A 24,633-nucleotide genomic window follows, 5' to 3' on the forward strand; every position below is an offset into this window, starting at 1 on the left:
CCATGTCAATGTCGCTCTCTCTGTGGCTGAGAGAGTTGCCCATATCAATGTCTTTCTCTGTGGGTCTGAGAGTTTCCCATGTCAGTGTCTCTCTCTGTCTAGGTGTGAGAGTTGCCCATGTCATAGTCTCTCATTGGGTGTGAGAGTATCCCATATCAATGTCTCTCTGTGGATGTGAGAGTTGCATATGTTAATGTCTCCCTCTCTGGGTGTGAGAGTTTCCCATGTCAATGTCTCCCTCTCTGGGTGTGAGTTTCCCATGTCAATATCTCTGGGTGTGAGAGTTTCCCATGTCAATGTCTCCCTCTCTGGGTGTGAGTTTCCCATGTCAATGATTCTCTCTGTGTGAGAGTTGCCCATGTCAATGTCTCTCTCTCTCTCTGGGTGTGAGAGTTTCCCATGTCAATGTCTCTCTGTCTGGGTGTGAGGGGTGCCCATGTCAATGTCTCTGGGTGTGAGAGTTTCCCATGTCAATGTCTCTGGGTGTGAGAGTTGCCCATGTCAATGTCTCTCTGTCTGGGTGTGAGGGGTGCCCATGTCAATGTCTCTGGGTGAGAGTTTCCCATGTCAATGCCTCTCTCTCTGGGTGTGTGTTTTTCCCATGTCAATGCCTCTCCCTGGGTGTGAGTGTTTCCCATGTCAATGTCTCTCTCTCTGGGTGTGAGTGTTTCCCATGTCAATGCCTCTCTCTGGGTGTGAGTGTTTCCCATGTCAATGCCTCTCTCTGGGTGTGAGTGTTTCCCATGTTGATGTCTCTTTCTGGATGCGAGAGTTGCCCATGTCAATGTCTCTCTCTTTGTGATTGTGAGACTTGCCCATGTCTCCTTCCCTCTGTCTCTTGCGTGTGCACTCTCTCCTTTCCTGCCCTATGAACGGTATGCTTTTTCTGTATAGCACGCAAGAAACAATACTTTTCACTGAATAATAAATCAAATCAAACGAGAGTTGTCCGTGTTAATGTCTCTCTCTGTGGGTGTGAGTTGTCCGCGTCAATGTCTCTCTCTCTCTGGGTGTGAGTTGTCCGCGTCAATGTCTCTCTGTGGGTGTGAGTTGTCCGTGTCAATGTCTCTCTGTTTCCTGCACGAAGATGGCGCTCTCAGGGATGATTTGAATTGCCCAGTGCGCATGCGTTGGAAGCCTGACATCGCTGCTGTCGTCATGCCGCGCTTCCACGTGCCTAATAGGGCGGCTCTGATTGGCTGAGCGCCACTCGGGGTGTATTGACGACGTGATCGGATTGGCGAAATCCAGCGTAGCAACGGCGCCATTTTGTTCGCGGAGCCGAAAGCTGCGGAACTGGAAAATTTAAAAATCGCCGACAGCCCCTCCAGGGTAAGAGTGAAAATATCCCAGCGGTGAGTGACGCGGGCTCCTGGCGGTGCTGGCCCCGGGCTTTGGTGCGCGGCGCGCGATGGCCGGCTCGGGAGGTATTGCGGGATCCCCCTCCCCCTCCCCGCAGTGTGGGCAGCGCTGGCGGAGACACAGGACAATAAGGCTGCAGCTCATTGGCCGCTAGCCTCTGTGTGTGAGTGAGCAGCAGAGAAACTCAGGAGGGGGACAAGGGGGAGAGAGCCTGGAGGAGGGGGATGTAACAGCAGGAAGGATAGGTGGAGGAAAGGCGAAAGAAGGAGGGGATGTAAAGGATGAGAGCAAAGAGGGTCAAAGTGGGGAAAGGAGGAGAAGGTGAGAGGGGAAAATGAGAGGCGAGGAGGAGTTGACGACGGGGCGAGAGAGTCTCCTTAAAGTTTATTTATTAGCGACACAAACAGGCTTACATTAACACCGAAATGAAGTTACTGTGAAAATCCCCTGGTTGCCACACTCCGGCGCCTGTTCGGGTACACCTGAGGAAGAATTTAGCATGGCCAATGTACCTAACCAGCACGTCTTTCGGACTGTGGGAGGAAACCGGAGCACCCGGAGGAAGTCCACGCAGACATGGGGAGAACATGCAGACTCTGCACAGACAGTGACCCAAGACGGGAATCGAACTCAGGTCCCTGGCGCTGTGAGGCAGCAGTGTTAACCACTGTGCCACCGTGCTGCTCCTCTGAGGCGACAGGGAGAAGGAGTCTCCTCGGAGGCAACTATCAGCAAGTTCAAAATGGATGATGTATCTCTGCTTCCTTCCAAAATCCACCATCATCATGAATACCAATCTTCAGCCACTTTGAGTCATTCCACGGCAAGGGAATAGGCCCTGACAACATCATGGCTACAGGAGCAAATACTTCAGAACTAATGGCGCCGCTAGCCAAGCTGTTGCAGTGCATCTAATTGATCATATGGAAAATTGACCTGGTATAGCCTGTCTTCAAAAAGCAGGATAAATCCTGTCCACCCAGTAACCACTGTAGGTTTACTCAATCATCAAAAAAATGGTGTTTGCACCAGTGCTATCAAGTGGCAGTTGTTCAGTCATAATTTGCTCCCCAGTTCTCAGGCTGGGTTCCACCATGGCCACCCTGCTCCTGACCTCATTGTGGCCTTGATCTAAACACGGACAGGAGTGCAGAATTCCATAGTGAGAGATGAAAGTGACTTCCCTTGAAATCAAAGCATTTGATTGATTGATTACTTCAGAAATGCTGGCAAAATTGTATTCAGTTGGAATCAAGGGGAATACGCTCCCAGTTGGCGTTATATTGAGCAGTTATTATCAAGGCCAGTCATCTCAGGTTCAGGACATCACTGCAAGATTTCCTCAGAATAATCCTAAATCCAACCATCTTCAGTGGCTTCATCAATGACCATCCCTCTGTCATAAGATCAGAAGTGGGAATGTTCACTGATGATTACACAATGTTGAGCACTGTTTGCGATTGCACAGAAACTGAAGCAGTTTACCTTGCGTAACAGCAAGACTTGGACAGCATTCAGGCCTGGGTTAATTAATGACAAAAAAACATTCATGGCATGCCAGTCTCCAGGAAAAAGGATAATCCCAACTATCTCTCCATAGAAACCCTACAGTGCAGAAGGAGGCCATTTGGCTCATCGAGTCTGCACCGACAAGAATCCCAACCCCTGGCCCTATCCCCACAACACATTTACCCCATTAATCCTTCTAACCTACACATCCCGGGACACTAAGGGGCAATTTAGCATAGCCAATTAACCTAACCCGCACATCTTTGGACTGTGGGAGGAAACCGGAGCACCCGGAGGAAGCCCACACAGACACGGGGAGAATGTGCAGACTCCACACAGACAGTGACCCAAGAACTTCTCCTTGAAGTTTAACAGCATCACCACTACTGCGTTCTCTGCATCAAAATTAGCATGATCAGAAACTGAACTGAACAGATCACACAAATAATATATACAAAAGCAAGTCGGAGCTTGGAGTATCTATGGCAAGTAACTCGCATCCTGACTCCTCAAAGTCTTATCATTATCTACAAGGTGCAATCAGGAGTATGATGGAACATTGTTGGTTTGGATGAGTGCAGTTGCAACACCATTCAAGAAACATGGGAAATGATAAACAGAATGTGACAGCAAAGGACAGAGAGCACAAATCTAAGAATAAAGCAACAGACAAGGTCAGGCATTACAAAAATAACGAAAGGACAAAATTAAAGGCCTCTCTAAATGCATGTGACAATTGAAACAAAGCAGCTGAACCGATCACGCAAATAGAAATAAATAAGTACAACCTGATAGCCATTATAGAGACGTGGCTGCATGTTGAAGTGTATGTGACATTTAAGAAGAACAGGAAGTTAGGAAAAGTTGGAAGAGTGCTCTGTTAATCATGGTGTTAGTGCATTAGAGATAGATGACATAAGTTCAGGAAACCAGAATGCAGAAGCAGTTTGGGTTGAGATGAGAAACAATAATCCATCATTTGTTGGAGTGCTGTACAGGCTCCCTAATTGTAACCACAAGGTAGGACAGAGTATAAAGGAAAATATAATGGATGTTTGTCAGAAAAGTACAGCGATAATAATAGGGAATTTTAATCTACTAATAGAAAGGAAAAATCAGGTGAACGAAGGTAGCATACATGAGGTCATTTAATATTTCTTGGAACAGTACATTCTGGAGCCAACTGGAGAGCAGGCTATACTAGACCTCATAAGCTGCAATGGGATGGGTCTAATTAATAACCTTATATCAAGGTAACAGTGATCATAATATGTCTGAATTTTACATTCAGTTTAAGGGAGAGAAGAGTGGGTCCAAGACTAGTATTTTAAATTTAAATATGAGGAATTCTGAGGGTATGAAAGCAGGGCTAGCTAAAGTGAACTGACAAATTGGATTACGGGATAGATTCATTGACATGTAGTGGCCGACATTTAAAGGGATATTTCAGAATACGAAAGAAACATTCCAAGGGAATATCCACCATCTATGGTTAACTAAAAAAATTAATGACAGTATCAAAATTAAGGAAAAAGCATATAATTGCACAAAGATGGCTGGCAGGCCAGAAGATTAGACAGAATATTAGGAGCAATAAACAATGACAAAAAGGTTAATAGGGAAGAAATAAATTTGAAAAGTCTCCCAACAGGAGTTCTTAAAGTTCTTTCTTTTTTGTTTTGAATAATGAGAAGAGTAAAAATACAGCCTCCCATTTTTTTTCTATTCAGTATTAAATAATAACCTCTTCCTTTCTATGGAAGTATTTTGTTTGCTTTTGAGCCTCAAGCACATTGAAGCTCAGATCCTAATTGTTCAGCATCACATTTGTAATTTGCCATTTTAACTTAAACGTGTCCAAATTTGAAAAGCGCACCACTGCATCTGGAATACTGTGCAGTTTTGGTCTCCACAATTAAGAAATTATCTCCTTGCGGTGTACAAGGAAGGTTCATAAAATTGGTACTTGAGATGAAAGCGCTTTCTATGATGAGAGGTTGAGTAACTTGGACTTGTGTTTTCAGGAGTTCAGAAGAATGAGAGGACAAATCATCAAGCATACTAAATTCTGAAGGCTTGATAAGGCGAATGCTGAGAGGTTGTTTCCACTGGTCATAGAATCCCTACAATGCAGAAGGAGACCATTCATCCCATCGAGCCTGCACCGACAACAATCCTACCCAGTAACCCCACATATTTACGCTGCTCATCCCCCTGATACTATGGGACAATTTAACATGGCCAATCAACCTAACCTGCGCATCTTTGGAGTGTGGGAGGAAACTGGAGCATTCAGAGGAAACCCACGCAGACACGGGGAGAACGTACAAACTTCACACAGGCAGTGAATTGGGCCGGGAATCGAACCTAGGCCCCTTGCGCTGTGGGGCAGCAGTGCTAACCACTGTGACACCATGCTGCCCATTCCTGGTCGAGGAATCTGAAAAATAGAGGGGCACAGTCTCAGGATAAAGGGCCAAGGGTTGGGAAGTTTTGGAATTCTCCAGGGGATTGTGGATGTTCCATCGCTGAATACATTTAAGACAGATTTTTGGGATCTGGGGAGCAGGAAATGGAGTTGAAGCCCAAGATCAACTATGGTCGTGTTGATTGGTGGAGTTTGCTCAATGAGCCATTTGGTTGACTGCTGCTCTTATTTCTTGTATGTACTGAATTGGTTACAAACGGTTGCGTTTTACTTTAGCGCAAATAGTTTTAAATGTTTTGTATTCTCTACCTTAAGGAATGGATGCCCCATATGATGGAGCGGAGATAACACTAGTAACAGAAGAAATTGAAGGCTGTTACAGCTGCACAAAAACCTTTCCACCCAAAAAGAAAAAAAAATGGAAAGAGCAAAGTGATGATGGAGGTAAAAAAGGGAAAAAGCCCAGGTAAATAATTCTTTATCATGCAGAAGGTATAAAGTATCCACATTTGATCCAGTGGTGATGTCTCAGTCATCACATTTGTGCCATTAATGGATTAAATCTGTTGATCGGAGGCACTGTAGGAGCATATATTCTGTGTCGCGTTCCTGCAATTATGTGATTATTTGAATAGTTAGGATTCTTTGGAGACCTGTGCAACATACTACTTTGATTAAGGTTATCATGTGCACATTTCTCTCTTCAATTTCATTATTGTCATGTATCGGTGCATGCATCAACGATTTGTTTTGCTTCAGTGACAGCCTGGTTCCAGATATAGCTAGCTTTAGCTTGATCCGTTTAGGCATTAAAAGCTCAGAAAGGCTGCTCTTCGAGTTGTGTCTTCAAAAATTATATATAATATTGGAGTATTCTAGTACTGTCCACGCTTTTAATTTTGCTTCATGATACTAGCAGACTGTTAAAAGACACTTGCGTATGGTGCTCCCAAATTCGGCTGACCTTACAAAGCATTGGGAAATATTTGTGCTTTTCACTTGGGTGATCATGGATGTGATCAGTCTGGCATATATTCTATCGCCTTGAATTGGGACACTTCATACAGTTTAAAAGCAGAACTGAAGTCTTTTATCTTTAACAAATACTCTTTCTGAATCGGATCACGATAAACTGCTTAATTGTACAATTATTCCTTGAAATTGTCATGCCTTTCTTTAAAGAAATCAGCCATCTGTGCCGTTCCCAGCACATTGCCTTGAGCAGAAATATGAAATGATATATTTTGAGAAGAAGAATAAGGAAATAGAAGCCAAAACTTTAAAATGATAGAGGAACCAGGAGACCTTGTGGCTCAGATATGCAAATGTTTTAATTGGAACGACAACCGGATGTGCTGTAAGCAAAGGAGCACGTGGGATCCAAGCAATGTAAGATATAACAGTAGTGAGGCAATGCTGAACTCTCCAAATATATTTAGGCTTTTGTTTAAATGTCCCATTTTGGGAAGATGTCATGGTCCTGGAGAGGTTGTAAAAGAGACCAAGATAAAAGCAAAATACTGCAGATGCTGGAATCTGAAACAAAAACTGAAAATGCTAAAAAATCTCAGCAGGTCTGACAACATCTGTGGAGAGAGAATAGAGCCAACACTTCGAGTCTCAAATTTTCCTATTTGAGAAAAAATAATGGACCAGTTCTCCCAATGTCAACAGAGGTGAATGCTGAGGTGTCTGCATTGTTGTGCTTTAGGACCCATCAGAAATTAAGACATGCTTGCCCTGGAAGTTTAAACTTTGGATGAGCTGTTTTGCATTGTCCTAGACCTCCATGAATGTCTTTAACGGTGATCTTGGTGTCAGACACTAGACACTTGCTACTTATCTGGATTCTTACCCTTGAATTGGTGCACTGTTTAATCTCAGGTGCAACTCGATAATTAACAGTGTAACTCAAACCCAGAGCTGACTGTCACATCCAGAATCCCTGTCCACTCACTCGCCCACAGTTATGGGTGATCGACCCAATTGGTGAATCGGTAATGAGAGGGCATAAGCTTTTAAGATCATTAAAAGAACAAAATGATGTTAGGAGAATTTTCTTTTACCCAGGGCATTGTTTAGATGTGGAATAGGCTATCTGAACCATTGAAATTGAATCCATAATAACTTATAACGAGAGGGGTAAGCAGGGTAATGAGACTGAGTAGCTAGTTCTTTCAGTGAGCCAGCACAGGAACGATAAGTTGACTAGGCTGGATTTTATATTGAAAAATTCTATAAATCACAGACTTGAGTGGGATATATCAGTATTTTGTTTGACAAAATAGCAATGCACGTGGAGCTTTATAGTACATTCTGATTTGATAGTCATTAGTGAAGCTGACCATATGCAACATGCATTTAGGAAAATCTTCATACCTTACATTTTTTTGCCCTAACCCAACTTCATCTTTATTCAGAAGTCTTGTGGCTGTTATCACCTGGCAAATTTACCTAGTAAGCAGCTAATCTATAGAAACCATTAAAATACCAAGGTCAACCCATGGTCCACTGATTAAGTGAATTTCAGCTGAGTCAGCGATAGTTCTTTACAATTAGAGGAGAAACAAGTCAACCAAGAATGACAGAAGTCAGGACAAGGAAAAGGCATTTTGACCCATGAAAGAGAAGTTTTAAAAATGCATTTGTATTTTTGATGAATGGTCTTAGTTTAAATAGTATTTTAAAATTTGATTGGATCCCAAAATTCGTAGTGGGTGTAACTGACTTTCACCCAACAATTACAGCTTGTGCAACACATTTAATGTCATGAAATGGCCTGAGGCACTGCAAAAGAGCATTATAAAACAAAATATAATACTGATTCACATAAGGAGATGTTAGGTCAGATGACCAAAAGCTAGTCAAAGAGAGAAGTCTTAAAGAGTATATTAAGGGAGGAAAAACATGGTAGAAAGGCAGAGAAGTGTACAAAGAACAGTACAGCACAGGAACAGGCCCTTCAGCCCTCCAAGCCTGTGCCGATCACATTTACCTATCTAAACCAACGGCTTATATCCCTCTATTTCCCATTTCATATGCCTATCATGATAAGTCTTAAATGTGGCTAACGCAACTGCCTCAACCACCTCACTTGGAAGAGCATTCCAGGTCCCACCACCCTCTGTGTAAAAAAAGCTTCATCATCTCCACTGAACCTTTCCCCCCGTATCTTGAACATGTGCCCCCTTGTAATTGTCATTTCTGCCCTGGGAAAAAGTTTCCAATTGTTCTCCCTGGAACGACGGAGGCTGAGGGGCGACCTGATAGAAGTTTATAAAATTATGAGAGGTTATAAACTTCTGTCAGAGCGCCCTCAGCCTCTGTCTTTCCAGGGAGAACAAACCCAGTTTATTCAATCTCTCCTCATAGCTAATACCCACCATACCAGGCAACAACCTGGTAAACCTTTTCTGCACTCTCTCCAAAGCCTCCATATCCTTCTGGTAGTGTGGTGACCAGAATTGGACACAGTGTTCCAAATGTGGCCCAATCAACGTTTTATACAACTGTAACATAATTTGCCAACTTTTATATTCGATGCCCCGTCGGATGAAGGCAAGCAGGCCATTTGCTTTCTTCACGACCTTTTCCACCTGTGCTGTCTCTTTTAAGGATCTGTACTCCCAGGCCTCTCTGTGTCCATGCTCCTGATGGTTCTGCCATTTATTTTATAGCTCCCGCCTGAATTGGATCTACCAAAATGCATCACCTCACATTTGTCTGAATTAAATTCCATTTGGCATTTCTACGCCCAATTTTCCAGTTTATCAATATCCTGCTGTATTCTCTGACAATCTTCATCATTATCCGCAACTCCGCCAATCTTAGTATCATCCGCAAACTTGCTAATCAAATCAGCTAAGTGTAGGAAGGGTATTCCAGAGCTTGGGGCCTAGGTAGCTGAAGAGATAGGCATCGATATTTGAGTGATTGAAATAAGGATTGCACTAGGGGCCAGGTTTAGAGAAACGTTGGTATCTCAGAGGGTTGTGATGCAGGAACAAACTGCAGAGATAACGGAGGGTGAGGCTGTGGAGGGATTTGAAAATAAGGATGAGAATTTTAAAATCAAACTTTTGCTTAACCAGGTGACAATGTAGGTCAAAGCACGGGTGATATGGAAATGGAACTTGCTGTGAGTTAAGACATGGACAATTTGATGACCTCATATTTATGGAGGATAGGACATGGGAGACCAGCAAAGAGTAGTATTGGAGCAGTAAAGTCTAGAAATAACAATGGCATGAATAAAGGTTTCAGTAGCAGATGAGCTGAGACGGGCAAAGTTGGGCAATGTTCCATAGTTAGATTTGAGGAATGAAGCTCATCTTTGGATCAAATGTGACACCATGTCTGCGAAGAGACTGACTTAATCTCAGACTGTTGCTAGTGAGTGGTAACTAGAGACTAGAGTTTGGAGGGTGGAATGAGAAAGCTTAAAGGAAGTAACTGTTCATCTCATATTGGATATCAAATAAGCCATCTGATAATTTAGCAATAGCAGGAGGAAGCAAGAGAGGTTATAGGGAAGTAGAGTTGAATTTTGTTAGCATACATGTAAAATCTAAAGCTGTGTCTTCAAATAGTGTCGCCAAAGGGCAGCATTTAGATGAAAATTAGCAGAGGGCTAAGGATTGAACTTTGGGGGACATGATAGACAACAGGAAGAGATGCTATTGCAAATGAAGCACTGATTATGACATAACCCAAGATGTGCGGGTTAGGTGGATTGGCCATACTAAATTGCCCCTTAATGTCAGGGTGATTAGCTAGGGTAAATGCATGGGGTCATGGGGATAGGGCCTGAATGGGATTGTGGCTGGTGCAGCCTCGATGGGCCGAATGGCCTCCTTCTGCACTGTAAGATTCTATTCTAGGATTCTATGATTGGTAAGAATGAAACCAATCATTGTAATGACAACAATTTTACCAAATTTCTCTTTTTTGTTAATTTTCATGCAGCTGATATAGTATTGTGCTTTAAATTGTTGTTTGTTTGTTTGTTTCAGGCCAGCATATTTACTGTACTATTATGATACTCATTTAAAAGTACAACAAGACTTTCCGAATTTGCCCCGGTCTGAGATAAACAAGAAAATCAGTGAAAGTTGGAGGCGGCTCAGCGTTGCTGAAAAGGGCATTTACCTTGAAAAGGCAAAACTGGAAAAAGAAGGAATAGATCCGGTAAAAACTTTCTCTTCTCGCTACAATAGATAGATCTGCAGGTTAAAATATTTTTCTGCTCTGCCCTTAATAAGATCCCTTATTAAACCCCTTCTGAGTAGTCAGGCAGTCATTCAGCCCCCAGTGGTATTACAATGTGTCAGAGTAAGCAGCAATGATTTGTATTTTTATATATCTTTCTCTTTCATAGACAAATGGAATGAATAAGTTATGTAATGCTGGGGGAATGTGGGAGGAAGGGACAAGTGAGTGGCCAAAGATAGCCTGGTCAGTTATCAATGCCTCAATTGGAAAGATCAGGAGGAATCATGAGATTGAGGGGGTAGCTGCGGTTTGGGGAGTTTCTGTGGAGGGTCAATTATGAATGAGTGGGAGCACAAAGAAATCATAGGGAAATTAAGGGTATCCAGTTGTACTATTGAAGTCACTAAGTTGATGGAGTCTCCTGTTGCAGAGGATAGAGGAGATTTCAGTGACGAACATGACCTTTGAGAGGGCAGAGCACAAATATTTACAGTGGGGCTGGATTAACTGGATTGTATTTGTCCATATTAAAAGCTATATCTGGATTCACTTTGCAGAGATTTATTTTAACGGTTTATCATTGTGCTGGTATCATACATCAGCAACATAAAGTATTGGATGTCTTCATCAGTCCTTAAAGCAGAAATGATCCCGAATATGTCTGTTTCTTATTAAAATAAGCTGTATCTAATTAAAGAAAAATAACACTGGAGTTCTCAAGACTTTTGTCTTGGGTTGAAAGAACGACATATTATTTAGCCTTCAGTTTGCTTGATATCATCTGAGCCTCTAATTTTGATGCTTAACTTGCAAGTGATTGCTCTTAAGTACCATTTTTCAGCTGCACTCTTAAACATGCTATGGGCATTAGGATAATTTATTTCCAGCAAAATTGGAGACCCTGCCTCTTTATATTGGTTTTTGAATTTAACCACAATGCTATATAAATGAATCACGCTCACATTTTATTATTTTCTCTTTCCACAGAGTGATAAGCTAATTAGCGCATCGTCTGGTGTCCCTCCGGCTGATATTCCAGGATTCCGCAAAATTCTTCCTCGTTCCAGCTATATTATAATTCCCACTTCTAATTTATCTGGAGATGGAAATGGTCAGCAGCTGGCACAGTCTCCCACAGCGAGGGGTGGTGAAGGCAATGCCACCTGGCAGACTGTTACCCATGACACTATACAAAGCCTCTTTACAGTCAGTAGTACGCTTACAGACTCTGGCCATATTGATAGTACTGAGGAGAGCATCGCTATTGATGGAATTACTGACGAAGCTTTCATTCACACTGAAACAATGCAGGAGATTGTTACATCAGAGATGCTATCTCAATTTTCCAATTCTGGAGATGATAAAGTGGCAGGAGAACTGACCACCAGTGAGACTTCGTTAGAATTTACACATCCTTTTGACTCCCCTTGTGTTGTTATTGAAGGAACCTTGATAAATGCAGCCAGTGACGCCTTAGAAAGTGTTGGCACCTGCACCAGCCAGCAAACTGTGGAGGCTAATTCTGTGATCGCAGTATTATCAAATCAGAGCAAGCCAAGAGGAGGTCTCACTTCTCCTCATAAAGCTCTCGGACAGACTCTTGGTATTGATAACAAACAGGTAGGAAACTGAATTTGATTTTCCCACTCCTCGCATCTCAAATAATGCACTGAGATTGCTAACCGATGTTTTTAGATTGAAAGTGAGCCGTAGGTATGAGGACCAAGCAATGATGTCGAGGCACTTTGCAAAGAAAGTATAAAACAAAATATAACACCGATGCGCAATAGCAGCAATGTGTACCAACGAGAAGATAAACTGCAGAAACTCGCCAAAGCTCCTTCGATAACACCTTCCCATAGCCACTACCATCTAGATTTAGGACAAGGGCAGCAGATACATGAGATCCCCTCCAAGCTTCTCACTGTCTTGACTTGGCAATACATTGCCGTTCCTTCACTATTGCTGGGTCAAAATCCTGGGGATCCCCCCCCATAACAGCACTGCGGGTGTACCTACACCAAATGAACTGCAGCACTTCATGAAGGCCGCTCACCACCACTTCCTAAATGGCAGTTAAGGATTGCCAACAAATGCTGGCCTAGTCTATAAATGCTGGTTTAGTCAAGGCTAAGGGCCAAGTGCTGGTAAATAGGATTAGGTTAGAGGTCAGGCATTTCTCGCCTGTTGGTGCAGGCTCGATGGGCTGAAGAGTCTCTCCTGAGTCTAGTCAGCGAATCCCACATCCCTTGAAAGAATGTTAAAATAAAACAAGCCACTTCAGGTGTTATTAGAGCAAATGACAAAAAGCTTGATTGAAGAGGTAGGTTTCAAGAACTGCCTTGATGGAGGAAAGGGCTAAAAGGCACAGGTTTATGGAGGGAATTCCAGAACCTTGTGCTTGAACAGCTGAAAGCACAGTCATCCATGGTAAGGCAATTAAAATGATCACCTTGGAGAGTTGTGTGTCTGGAGAAGATTACAGAGATAGGGTGGGGAAATCATAGAATCTCTATCATGTGGAAGGAAACCATTTGACCCTTCGAGTCTGTCCCTGATTCTCTGAAAGAGCATCTCACACAGGCCCACTTCCCTGTCCTATCCCCGTAACCCCGCACATTTCCCATGGCTAACACACCTCATCTCCATATCTATGGACACTAAACGGCAATTTAGCATGGCCAATGTACCTAACCTGCACATCTTTGGACTGTGGGAGGGAACTGGAGCACCCAGAGGAAACTCACGCAGACGTGGCAGAATGTGCACAGTCCACACAGTCACCCACGGTCGGAATTGAACCCAGGTCCCTGGCGCTGAGCGGCAACAGTGCTAACCATCATGGAGGAGTTTGACAACAAAAATGAATAAAACTCAGCTATTGCTTAACAGAGAGCAAGGATAGGCCAGCAAGCATGGGCAATGGATGAACGGGATTTGGTGTGAATTAGGACATCAAAACTTTGGATGACCTCAAGTTTAATAGAGGGCTAAAAGTGCATTGGAATAATCAGGTTTAGTACCAAAGACATTATCAGAGAGGGAGCCTTAGTGATATGTGGGTGAAAGCCATCTGTGAGCCAGATATGCCACCATGATTATGAGAACAGCCTTAGACAGTTGCCAGAGCGGGGAATGGAACAGAGCTTGAGTAGGGATAAAGGCAATGGCTGCGATATGCCTCGTATTTAGTCAAAGGAAATATCTGTTTATTTAATACTGGATGTTGGACAAGCAGTGTGCCTGCCAATTGAGAGACAGTGGTGAGAAAGGTCGGAGTTGGTCAGTGTACATGTGGAAATTGATGCAATGTTGGATGATGTCATTGCACCCGAGGTTTTATGATTAACTTTGAGAGAATTTTCCAAAAAACATTCTTGCACAGTTCTTTTTGTGCGACTGGGTTGCACCTACAATTGGTTGTTGCATTTTCCTACAATGTAACAGTGACTTCACTTAACAAGTGCTTCAGTGGTTGTCAAGCGCATTGGAATGTCCTGAACTCATTAAAAGGTGCTGAATGAATGGAAGATTTGTCTTTTCACGTAAATTCTTATTTTCAGATAGCCGAAGTGGCAGGATAGCATATGTGTTTGATGGACTTTCCTGCACCTTTTTACCCTTCATTTTCTAGAACATGCAGGGTTGGAATTTATTTACCGGTACAGAAAATTGATCCTCAGTTCTTTAGCGGAGTGAATTGGGGCTCAGAGAAGTACATGTGACATCAGTACCGCATATTTTGGCATAATTTGTGCTGCAGGCACATTGCTAGACCAGAATTTAGAAAGGGAAACTATGGGGATTTTAAAGGTTTGTGAGCCAAATTCAGAAAGAAACCTTTTTAAATGGTCTACTTCCCCAAAAAGAGCATGAATGTTTGATGAAAATTAGTGAAGTATAATTTTAACAATCCTTGTTTCTATGCCTTCACAAAGAAATGACAGCATGAATTAATTTTCTTCTTTAGGACTTGGGCGAAAATGTTCCAGCATCAACCACCCAGTTCCTAATGTTACCATTAACGAGCAAACAATCATCAACAGCTCCAGCGAAAAAGGTCAGAAATTGAATTAACCTGCAGCTTGGTTTGACAATATTTAAATACAAAGTCTGTAATGAACTTTGCCAGATCATCCTTTTATATTTTCCGATTTTTAAAGTACAGTTTCTCTTGTGACAGCAGCCTCTGTCAATGCATGTTGTTCCTTTTACCACTGGGAAACTGTTACACTGCATTTAAATGATCTGCCCTTGTTTGTGTTTACTGGTATAAGCATCTTGTGACATAGCTATCAGATGTCACTTAACTGAGATTACACTCAGACTAGGATATTAGTTTGTTGTACATTTATAGAGAATATCTAAATGCAGCTACAACTAGAAAATTCTAATGGGCTAGTTTTTCTTGTTAATTTATATATAATTACATAGAATATGCAGCTCAGAAACAGGCCACTTATTCTGTGCCTGTTGATGTTTGGCACAACCCACCTTCAATTCCATTTGCCTCATCTCATCCTTTCAACATATTCCCATTTCCCGTGTTCATTAATCTTGTTTCCTTTTGAAAGTATCAAAGCTATTTGTCTTGCACCAATTCCTGTGGTTGTGACTTGTACATTGGAACAAATGTTTGTGCTGCATTTCATTTTCCTCTGTTTCTAGTACCTTTAGTATCTGTGTATTCATTCCAATTTTTAAATGAAGTGTATAATGTAAAAACATGGCATTTAAAATCCTTTTTCTAAACATATACCTTAACCAAAACAAAGCAATTGAATTGAAACAACTGCTTTTTTCTTAACCCTGTGAGGCGTAGCTATTCTACAAAATCGTAACCATATGTCCTTCCCAGATAAAAAATAAATAATAACTCCTGGTAGCATATCAGCACGACAGATGCTTGTCGGTGGATTCAGCATCCTTTTATTCAAACACATATATCCTATTTTTAAAAATCTCTGTGCTCCTTGATTTGTGAGATTAAGGAAAAGTATATGTTTGACAATGACTTTCAGTGTTACAAAGTCATCTAAAGGGGTCATTTATAATGCAGTTTTCAGTACATTTACTCTTCTTGGTCCATACTTGGTGTAAACAGCTTCACTGTGGGGAAAGGACACCAGCTTGTGATTTAAAAAAAATAATACTTCTGATGACAGTTCAACGTCCGAAATACAATTTGTCCGTTCGGTCCCCAAAAACTGACTGACATGCTGAGCATTTCTAATATTTTCTGGGGTTTTTTCTGATTTTAGTCTGTAGAGTTTTCTGCTCTGATTTATTTTCTCAGCATATAGTTTGTGGTTCAGTATGACTAGAAACATGGTTATTGAGTTGTAAGCAGAATCAGAGAATGGTTACAGCCCAGAAAGAGGATGTTCAGCCCATTGTGTCTGTGCTAGCTCTCAGCAAGAGCCACTCCCCAGCTCCTCATTGTAGTCCTGCATATTTTTCCTTGTCAGATAATAGTCTGATTCCCTTTGCAGATAATCTAATTCCCTTTTGAATACTGTGATTGAACCTATTGGAAGACAAATACTTTTGGGAAAATGCTGTGTTAAAGACTGAATCATTCCAAGGCAGACAACTGTCTTGAAAATTCAATTTGTAAAGAATTTCACAGTCTGAGTCTATTTTTTTTCTGTTTTTTCTTCTTGTTACCAGAATTAGTATTGTCGCAAGGTGGATGTAACTAATTTGTTCAACAAGCTATAGGGAGATAACATATTTAAGTAAATATATATTCATGTGCAATCATACGCACAACTTTGTTTAGAAAAAAGCTTACATAGAGCAGGAATGAGACTTCCAGTCGCCCTGTGGCACAACACATTTATTTTTGCATTTGGAAATGTCCTAAGGAAGTTGCTGTGAATGTTTGAAACTATTAATCGTGTTTTCAAATCCTCTTTTGTTTTGTGCAGTCCATCTTTGCCCAGAAGACAACCTACACACGAAGAGGCCGTGGCAGTTGTCCTAATCCAAGCTGTTTATTTACCTATGTGACGAGGCACAAGCCCCCACAGTGTCCAAATTGTGGAAAGTGGCTGGGAGGGAAATGGATTCCAAAGGTAATTTAGTAATATATTTGACAATGGTTAAATCTAGTTTTACTCACAACAGAGACATTAGGAACATCTGGGAGTAAACAAAAGCTGACTTCAATGAAAATGGCCATCTTTGAAGCTGAACTGTGGTAACCTTTTAGTAAACCAGAAGTTTCCTTATATATGATGAACTTGGATTAATTGTTTAGGCTAAAGATGAGAGAATTCGTGAAGTATGAACATCTTGTTGCTTCATCATAAATTTCTCTCCAGCTCTGAGCATTCATTCATTTAAGATCAGGTTTATCCAACCTTTTCGCATGGGGATCCAGATTTCCATTTATTTGTTACTCAATGGGCCAACAAACAGATTTCTGAAATTTAAGGTTTGGCACAATATTAAACATGAATTTCAAAAATTGTTAAGGTCTGGAGAATAGAAACAACTTGAAGAGCAAAAACAAAGCAATGTCACAAACACATTGTCTCTCTCCCTACTCCTCACTCTACCTCTCTCTCTCCCTCGCTCACACTACCTTTCTCTCCCTCCACTCACACACAAACTTTCTCTCTACCTCTCTCTCTCTACCTCTCCACCTCCTTCCCACAGCCTCTCTCTCCCATGGGCCCCTCAGCCCCCTCTTTCTCTCCCTCAGGCCCCATACCCTCTTCTCTCTCCCACGAGCCCCCAACCCCTGCCCCTCAACCTCATCCACCCACTTCCCCTCCTCCCAGCCTCTCCTCTCTCCCCACATGCCCTGCGGGATTTTTCTCTTTTTCAAGCACCCAGCAGCCTTCTCGATCTGACTCCATCTTTGAAATCCACTCTTTCTTCCTGAGTACACTCACTGACATTGGTATTCGCTGATCCTCCAATCACAGACAGTTTCTTTCCCACATTGATGCTGATTAGCTCACCAGTATGGAGAAATGAGACAGGAATCAATGATTGTAGTAGCAGCGCCTTTGAGAATCATCCACTCCACTTACCTGCATTTTGAAAATAATCTCCCTGGGCCACATTGAGAGGCTTTGCAGGCTGCATCCGGGCTGTGGTTTGGACAAGCTTGCTTTAGATAATTGTAAAGTTTACCTGGAGTACTTTTCTTTAAGAGACAGCTATGTCTCCCTGTGGTTCATCCTCTGTGATTGTTAATTCACCAGAGTGTGATGGGGTGATGGAGAAAACACCTCCTAAAGCATTTGATACTTGTACTTTTACTAAACTTCTAAAAATGCTTTGAGATGAAGCTGATGCATTGTTTAAATAACTTGTATTTTTAAGAAATCCTGATGTGGACTATCAGAGTTTTGATTTTGTTTTGTTTATGACAGGGCAAGGATGTGCAGGTCTTAAATGTACGTGTGGAATGTAACCAAGAGAAGCAAAGCAAGGTATATTGCAAGGTGTATTTATCATCCTGTTTCTCATCAAAATGTTTTATTTTTTTTTCCTACCAAGATTGTTTGTGTAAATGTGATTATTTCAAATTCAGGAATTCGTAACTAGCAGCTGAACCATTTTCAGTTTTCAAATTCCACACTTGCACACATCAGTGAAACTTTTGATATTGATCACTCGTGGCAATGGGAGGTTGTAAGATTGAATGACTCAAATGTACTGAGTTCAAAAACTTATCATCGTTTAAAGGATTTGGGAACTTTTGAACACAAAATGGAGGAACCCTTTCTAACTTTGTGTGGCTTTAAAAGGAAATTTCATACTCTTGGAACTGTTTGCTCTTAAATTTAAATAGAATCACGATCAGTTTTAATATCCTTTTGTGCTTCAGTGCCAGAGCGAAGAACAGCTTGAAGATTAATTTCCCTGTTTAAAAAAAAACCAGCCAAGTAGCTTTTATGTGCCAAGCTGTTCTGAAGTCTCAACATTTCCATTGTAGTTAAATGTGAGATTGTTTTACTAGGTTAAAGCTAATAAATGTGGTTACAATGACAGGACTGTTTCAGAAAATTGCAATAGCTAGCACAATTTCTTTTATCTTGTACTTTGTTGGTAATTTCGGTCACCATAAGATTGCCTGATGTTCATACAGGAATTAGAAACTGAACACATATTTTGTGCCTTATCACATGTTCCATTTTAAACAATTGAACAGAATTCTTTATTTCAATATGCTCTATTGCTAACTTTCCTGGAAAATTGGTTGTCAAGGAAAAGCAAGCCGATAATACAAATCGATTTTGCCTGGCAAGCTTTCAAAGCTTATTTTCTCTATATGAACAGGAAACAGCAGATATGTCTATCAGCACGAAGGATACAGCTCAGTCCAGTTTGGAAAGTTCACAGGCAGTAACTCAGCTTCTAAGTGTAGCTTCAGAAGATCAAAGAGAGGAGGAACAGCAGCCAGTACAAACTAATTGGCAGCAGACTATACATGTTGACCCCAATGAGCCAACTACAGCAGTGCCCACAGTCCAAACGGAGGAACAGGTCCTTCCAGTGCATTTTTGCAATACAGCATTAACCGGTGAGCACACAGTGGAAGCACAGCCTGAAGATGTTGTAAAGGCGCCTGAGATTTTAAACCATCAAGCATCAGAAGCCACTAACAACACAATCAGTGGCTCCCGTGGAGTTAACAGTACAAGACCAGGATCAAGGTCAGTTTTTTTTTGTCAAATAAATGTAATATCTTTCTGAACTTTTGTGATCAACAGTGGTGGAAAGTTACACCAGAATAAAATCAACACGTGGAGAGGTGGGTGGGAGGAGGGGGGTGATTTTCAGCTGGCATTCACTGTGGGCAAAAATGACGACGCTGGTGAAAAATCCCGAGAAACCATGGGAACGAGAATCTCCACGGAGAGATCTCAGTTTGAGCTTTTCCCCGCCCCTCTCCAGTGATGCAACTGAGCGGGAAACTCATTTTAATACATTTAAGTAAATCTAAGTGTATCTGAAAGACTTTCCCCCGCCATATGTTCCCCGGGTAGAGAATTCCCCCTCACTAATGTGACGTCATGTTGTCAAGGTTTACAACAGTTACTGAAAACTGGAAAGCTGCGGAGGGTATCTTGCCAGAGGCTCAAAGGTAGGTATAGCCTGCAGGGGGATAGGGGCAGACCTGGGCAGTGCCAACCTGGCAGTGCCAGGGGGCTGTGCTAGAGACAGACTCTCTGGGGGGGGACCCCACTGTAGGGGGCTTGCCCTAATGTGTTTGGTTGGGCCAGTTGCCCCTTGATGGGGGAGGGGTGTGTTGCCCCATTGCTTGTTGGGGGGGGTGTAGAGTTGCCCAGGTGCTTGTGGGTCTAGGTAGATTCTGAACTGATGCTTGTCGGGGGGGGGGGGGCATTCCCCCATGTATGTTGGGGGGGTTTCTTTCTAATGCAGATCAGGCTGCCCCTTAATGATGGCACCCCAATCTGGAGCCAGCACTGCCAGCTCTATCAATATCTGGTCCACCAGAGTGAGGGCGGAACCCACAACCCTCGATTCTGCATTCACAGAGAATCTGAAGAGAAAACTCAGCTGTGCAACTGGGGAGCTACACACCAGTTTCATTACTGAAATCAACATTCTGACATATTATTGGAATTTTCGGCCATTGTTTTGAGAGAGTGCAGTAATTTGCAAAAAAAAAGTAATGCACAAAGCCAGTTAAAATGTGAAAGTCTTGTTTATGTTGCTGAAGGAAGTTACTATGAACAACACACAAAAGGCTTCCAGAAAAACAAGCAAAAAGCAAATACCCTAACTGTACCGTGATGGTGCCCTACAGAAACATCTAGCGGGGTGGCTTTATGACCTGATATTTGCAGGTTGGAGTAAGCGATAACCAGTGAATAATTTAATTAATGGTGAAGGTAGCTTATGCTTTCATAAACCATCACGGTCTCTGATATGTCTGTTGTACATTTATAAATGCTAAAACTTCAAAGAATTGTATACATTTTTTATTTGAATTCCAATGATTTGTATTTTGTAAATGTAGTGTCATACTGTAATAGGTTGGAAAGGAAAGTGGTTAAAAGTCACTTTAAGCTCTTTGTTTCTCCTCACTGCTGGCATGGTGCAAGCTGAGGTATCAATCTGTAATCAATCCTCTGGTTATTTCCTTTCACATTTTAATCAACTTTTCACGTGAACTTAGACAGTGTTGGCACGGTAGTCAACTGTAGATAAAGCACTGCAGGAGAGCACAGTCCCCTGTGTTTTGCTGTACATTTCCATACTTGCCTGCATAAGAACCTGATCAAAGGTTAGGAAAGAGAATATTTTCATGATCCAAAAGCATAGGCACCATCCTTAAGATGCTATTTCAGCCTATTCCATTTTTATCCTCATAGTTTTGAATGATGTTTAAAGCCAGACATTTTAAAGTTGTTATTTAACAGAGCTATAAATGCTTTGCTTTGGCCAGCTGATTGTATGTCATTAAAACTATTCTAATCTCATGTTCTGCAGATGAGATTTAGAATTCTCTTATATAATTTGAGGTATTAAGTTTGTTGTGATTCCTCGGAATAAAACAGTTTTACATAATGAGTGGTTAGGATGTCCCCAAGTAGGGTGATGGAAAGAGATTCAATAGTAGTTTTCAAATTGGAATTGGATAAATACTTTGAGAGAAAAATTGCAGGGATATGTGCAAAGAGCTAGGCAGTGGAACTGACTGTATTGCTGTTAGAGCTAGCACAGGCTCAGGAGGCTGAATGTCATTCAAGGATGTAGTATTCTATGAAATTGGTTAATTATTGCTCCGAAATATCTTTCAGAGTTGCACTGTTACAAAGAGGACATTTTGCAGTAAAAAAAAAGCAATGTATTAACACAAAGTGAGGTAACAGAAACCTCAACTCGAGGCGCTCAAACTTATGTGGTCACTTTTGTGCAGTGAACGGAGCAATTTTTCTCTTCCCTGCTCACCCTCCACCCTCTACAGACCAACACCCCCCCCCCACCTTCCTCCCCCTACCCTACCCCCCCTCCCAACCCCCACCCAGCCAGCCACCCCCCCCCCCCCCCCCCCCCGGACCAACCACCCCCCACCCCAAACGATAAAAGTAAGAGCCTAATCCATGGACAGGAAATGCCAAGGATTGTCATCAATTTCCACTTGAATTTTTTTTTGCTCTGCACAGCACAATTAAATCTTATTATGCGGCAGATGAAGGGACCAACTTGTGCAGAGCTTGTGCGGGAACGTTTGAGTTGCTACACAGCATTGAGGTATGCAAAATTGTGAGGTTAGAGATATAGAGTAGACAGGAGGAACCTGTTTCCCTTGGCAGAGAGTTCAAAAAGTTCAGGGGACATAGATTCAAGCTAAATGACATAAAGATTAGAGAGGAAATGAGGAAAATCTTTTCAAGCAGAGGGTGGTGGGTGTCTGGAGTTCACTGCCTGAGTTGGTGGGCAGAGATCCTACACGCTTTTAAAAAGGTACCTGGATCTGCAGCTTAAGTCCTGTAAACTGCAGGGACCGTGTGCAGAAAGATGTGAGTTAGAAAGGGCACCTGGATGTCTTTGGGTCGGCATGGACAAGATGGGCCGAATGCTCCCTTTTGCGCTGTACCATTTCTCTGGAACCATTTCTCTGGATCTATGCACTAACATCCCCTTCCCCTCCATGTTCCATGTGCAGTACTGCTGTGAATTCAGTAGAACTGTTGGACTAGTCGGGATTTAATTTATTCTTTGATTTTTAATGCGTTAGTATAAATTCCTTTCAACATTCTTTTTAAATAGGGGTCAGCCTTTTTTAAAAACAGTTTAATGACTGCATAAAGATAACGCACAGGAATTCCTGCAAATGTTAACCAGTGCACAGAAAAATGCACCCATGTAATTAAATTTGTTAATTAATCTTAACATCTGGTGAGCAGCATGAAAGGGAATATATTTTACAAAGCACGTGCTTCTTATCTGTCTCCCGTACAGTGTCTCTCAACAAGGTTTACAAGTACGACAAAGAAACAGAGCCAGAGGACGAGCCAAATCCGGCTTAATGACTGGCGCTGCTCGATCACGGCCACGTGTTATCCTGCCGGCAGCTCCATCTAACGCAGGTTAGTGTAGTGATACAAAAATTATCAAATAAAATTTGATCGGGCATGTGCCTAAAGTTTGATCCAAAGTGTTGGGTTCAAAAGAGTAAAGAGGCAGAGAAGTTTAGAGAGGTAATTCCAGAGCTCAGGACCCTGCCAGCTGAAGACACAGTTGGTGGAGTGATTAAAATTGGGGATCTCAAGGGACTAGAATTGAAGATGCATGGATATCTTGGTGCCACATCAAAGGTTATTGCGTAAAATAAAAACTCACGGTGTCGGGGGTAACATTGGCATAGATTGAAGATTGGCTGGCTAACAGGAAATGGAGTTGGCATAAATAGATCTTTTTCTGGTTGACAAGTGGTGTGCCACATGGATCAGTGCTGGGGCCTCAACCTTTTACAATTCATGTTAATAACTTGGATAAAGGGACTTTTGGGGTATGGTTGGTAAATTTGCTGACAAGACAAAGTTAGGTAGGAAAGTAAATGGAGATGGCATAAGGAGGCTACAAAAGATCGTAGATTAAGTCACTGGACAAATGGAGTATAATGTGGGCAAATATGAAATTATCCATTTTGGCAGGAAAAATAAAAAAGCAGCTTATTATCTAAATGGTGAGAGATTACAGAGCTCTGAGGTGTGGAGGGAACTGGATGTCCTGATTCATGCATTATAAACGGCTAGTATACAGGTACAGTAAATAATTAGGAAAGCTAATAGAATGCTATTGTTTATTATGAAGTGAATTGATTACAAAAGTAAGGTGGTTATGTTTCAGTTGTATAGGGCATTGGTGAGACCACATCTGTATAGTATTGGTCTCATTTAAGGAAAATGTAAATGTGTTAGAAGCAGTTCAGAGAAGGTTTCCTAGTCTAATACCTGGAATGGATGAGTTGTCTTATCAGAAAGGTTGGAGAGGTTAGGTTTGTATCTACTAGAGTTTAGAAGAATAAGAGGCAACTTTTAAGATTCTGTGGGGAATAGACAAGGTGGATGTGAAGAGGGTATTTCCTCTTGTCGGAGAATCTAGAACGAGAGGTCACTGTTTAAAATAAGGGATCACTCGTTTAAGACAGATGAGGAGAAATGTTTTTTCTCAGAGGATCATGAACGTCTGGAATCGCTTCCTGAAAAGGCAGTGGAAGCAGAAACTTTGAATATTTTCAAGGCAGCGCTAGATAGATTCTTGATGAACAAGGGGATTAAAGGTTCTCGGGGGTAAGAAGGAATGTGGGGTTGAAGTTACAATGGATTAGTCATGATCTTTTTGAATGGTGGAGCAGGCTGAGGGGCTGCTCCGAATTCACATGTGGCCTGCTTTAGATTAATTCACGAACAGTTTGTAGTTTATTTTTTGATCTGTGAATATATAGTAAGTACCTACAACACTGCTCTTTCCCAATAGACTGTCAAATGTTTCCTCAACAAGTATATATCGAATTCCCTTTTTTACAATTGAATGTGCTTCCACCAATCTTTCACACAGTGAATTCTGAATCAAACTATCTGTTTAAAAACAATTCTTCACATCTTCCCCTAGCTTTTTGCCAGTTGAGATCTGTGCTCTCTGGTTACTGGCACTCCTGCCAGTGGACACTATTTCATCTCATTTACCAGTTTCAAACCCAGTCATAAGTTTGAATTCCTCCCTTCAATCTCCCAATATACTTGTGCTCAAGAAGAACAAACCCAAATTCTCTAGAATCTCTTTCCTTTCTTCTGGTACACCTCCTCTAAATACTCTGCAAGGTCTTGACATTATTCCTCATTGTATCATAGAATCCCGACAGTAAAGAAGGAGGCCATTCAGCCTATCGAGCCTGCACTTATAACAATCCCACCAAGGCCCGAGCCACATTAGCCCACGTATTTACCCTGCTAGTCCCCCTGGCTGTCCTGTCTGGAGACAATGCACATCTCTTTAACTTGTCTTAATGCTCTCTCCACTCACATTGTTTGTACCTTTTAAGACTTGATTATCAACTGTAAGTATTCGCATTCCAACCATTATTCTGTAAATTGAGTTTGTGTCTTTATATGCCCTGTTTGTGA

The 24,633-nt window shown here is 41.8% G+C and overlaps 1 protein-coding gene across 3 annotated transcripts in view; it reads left to right on the plus strand.

Moving 5' to 3' along the window:
- The first annotated feature begins 1,234 nt into the window (after positions 1 to 1,234).
- The window catches only part of hmgxb3 (HMG box domain containing 3), a 65,686-nt gene continuing 42,287 nt past the window's right edge, over positions 1,235 to 24,633 (plus strand). For 2 of the 3 annotated variants that reach the window (XM_078230750.1, XM_078230748.1), the window contains exons 1-9: positions 1,240 to 1,355; positions 5,615 to 5,765; positions 10,312 to 10,486; positions 11,498 to 12,130; positions 14,481 to 14,570; positions 16,441 to 16,587; positions 17,899 to 17,958; positions 18,809 to 19,185; positions 22,466 to 22,593. In XM_078230750.1, the coding sequence (XP_078086876.1) occupies positions 5,617 to 5,765; positions 10,312 to 10,486; positions 11,498 to 12,130; positions 14,481 to 14,570; positions 16,441 to 16,587; positions 17,899 to 17,958; positions 18,809 to 19,185; positions 22,466 to 22,593 (1,759 nt within the window). In that variant the 5' untranslated portion in view covers positions 1,240 to 1,355; positions 5,615 to 5,616. Of the gene's footprint in view, positions 1,356 to 5,614; positions 5,766 to 10,311; positions 10,487 to 11,497; positions 12,131 to 14,480; positions 14,571 to 16,440; positions 16,588 to 17,898; positions 17,959 to 18,808; positions 19,186 to 22,465; positions 22,594 to 24,633 lie in introns of all 3 variants that reach the window. The other variant, XM_078230749.1, reaches the window with a different exon arrangement.

The sequence above is a fragment of the Mustelus asterias genome, chromosome 16 (assembly GCF_964213995.1).
Source record: "Mustelus asterias chromosome 16, sMusAst1.hap1.1, whole genome shotgun sequence".
Taxonomy (NCBI): Eukaryota; Metazoa; Chordata; class Chondrichthyes; order Carcharhiniformes; family Triakidae; genus Mustelus; species Mustelus asterias.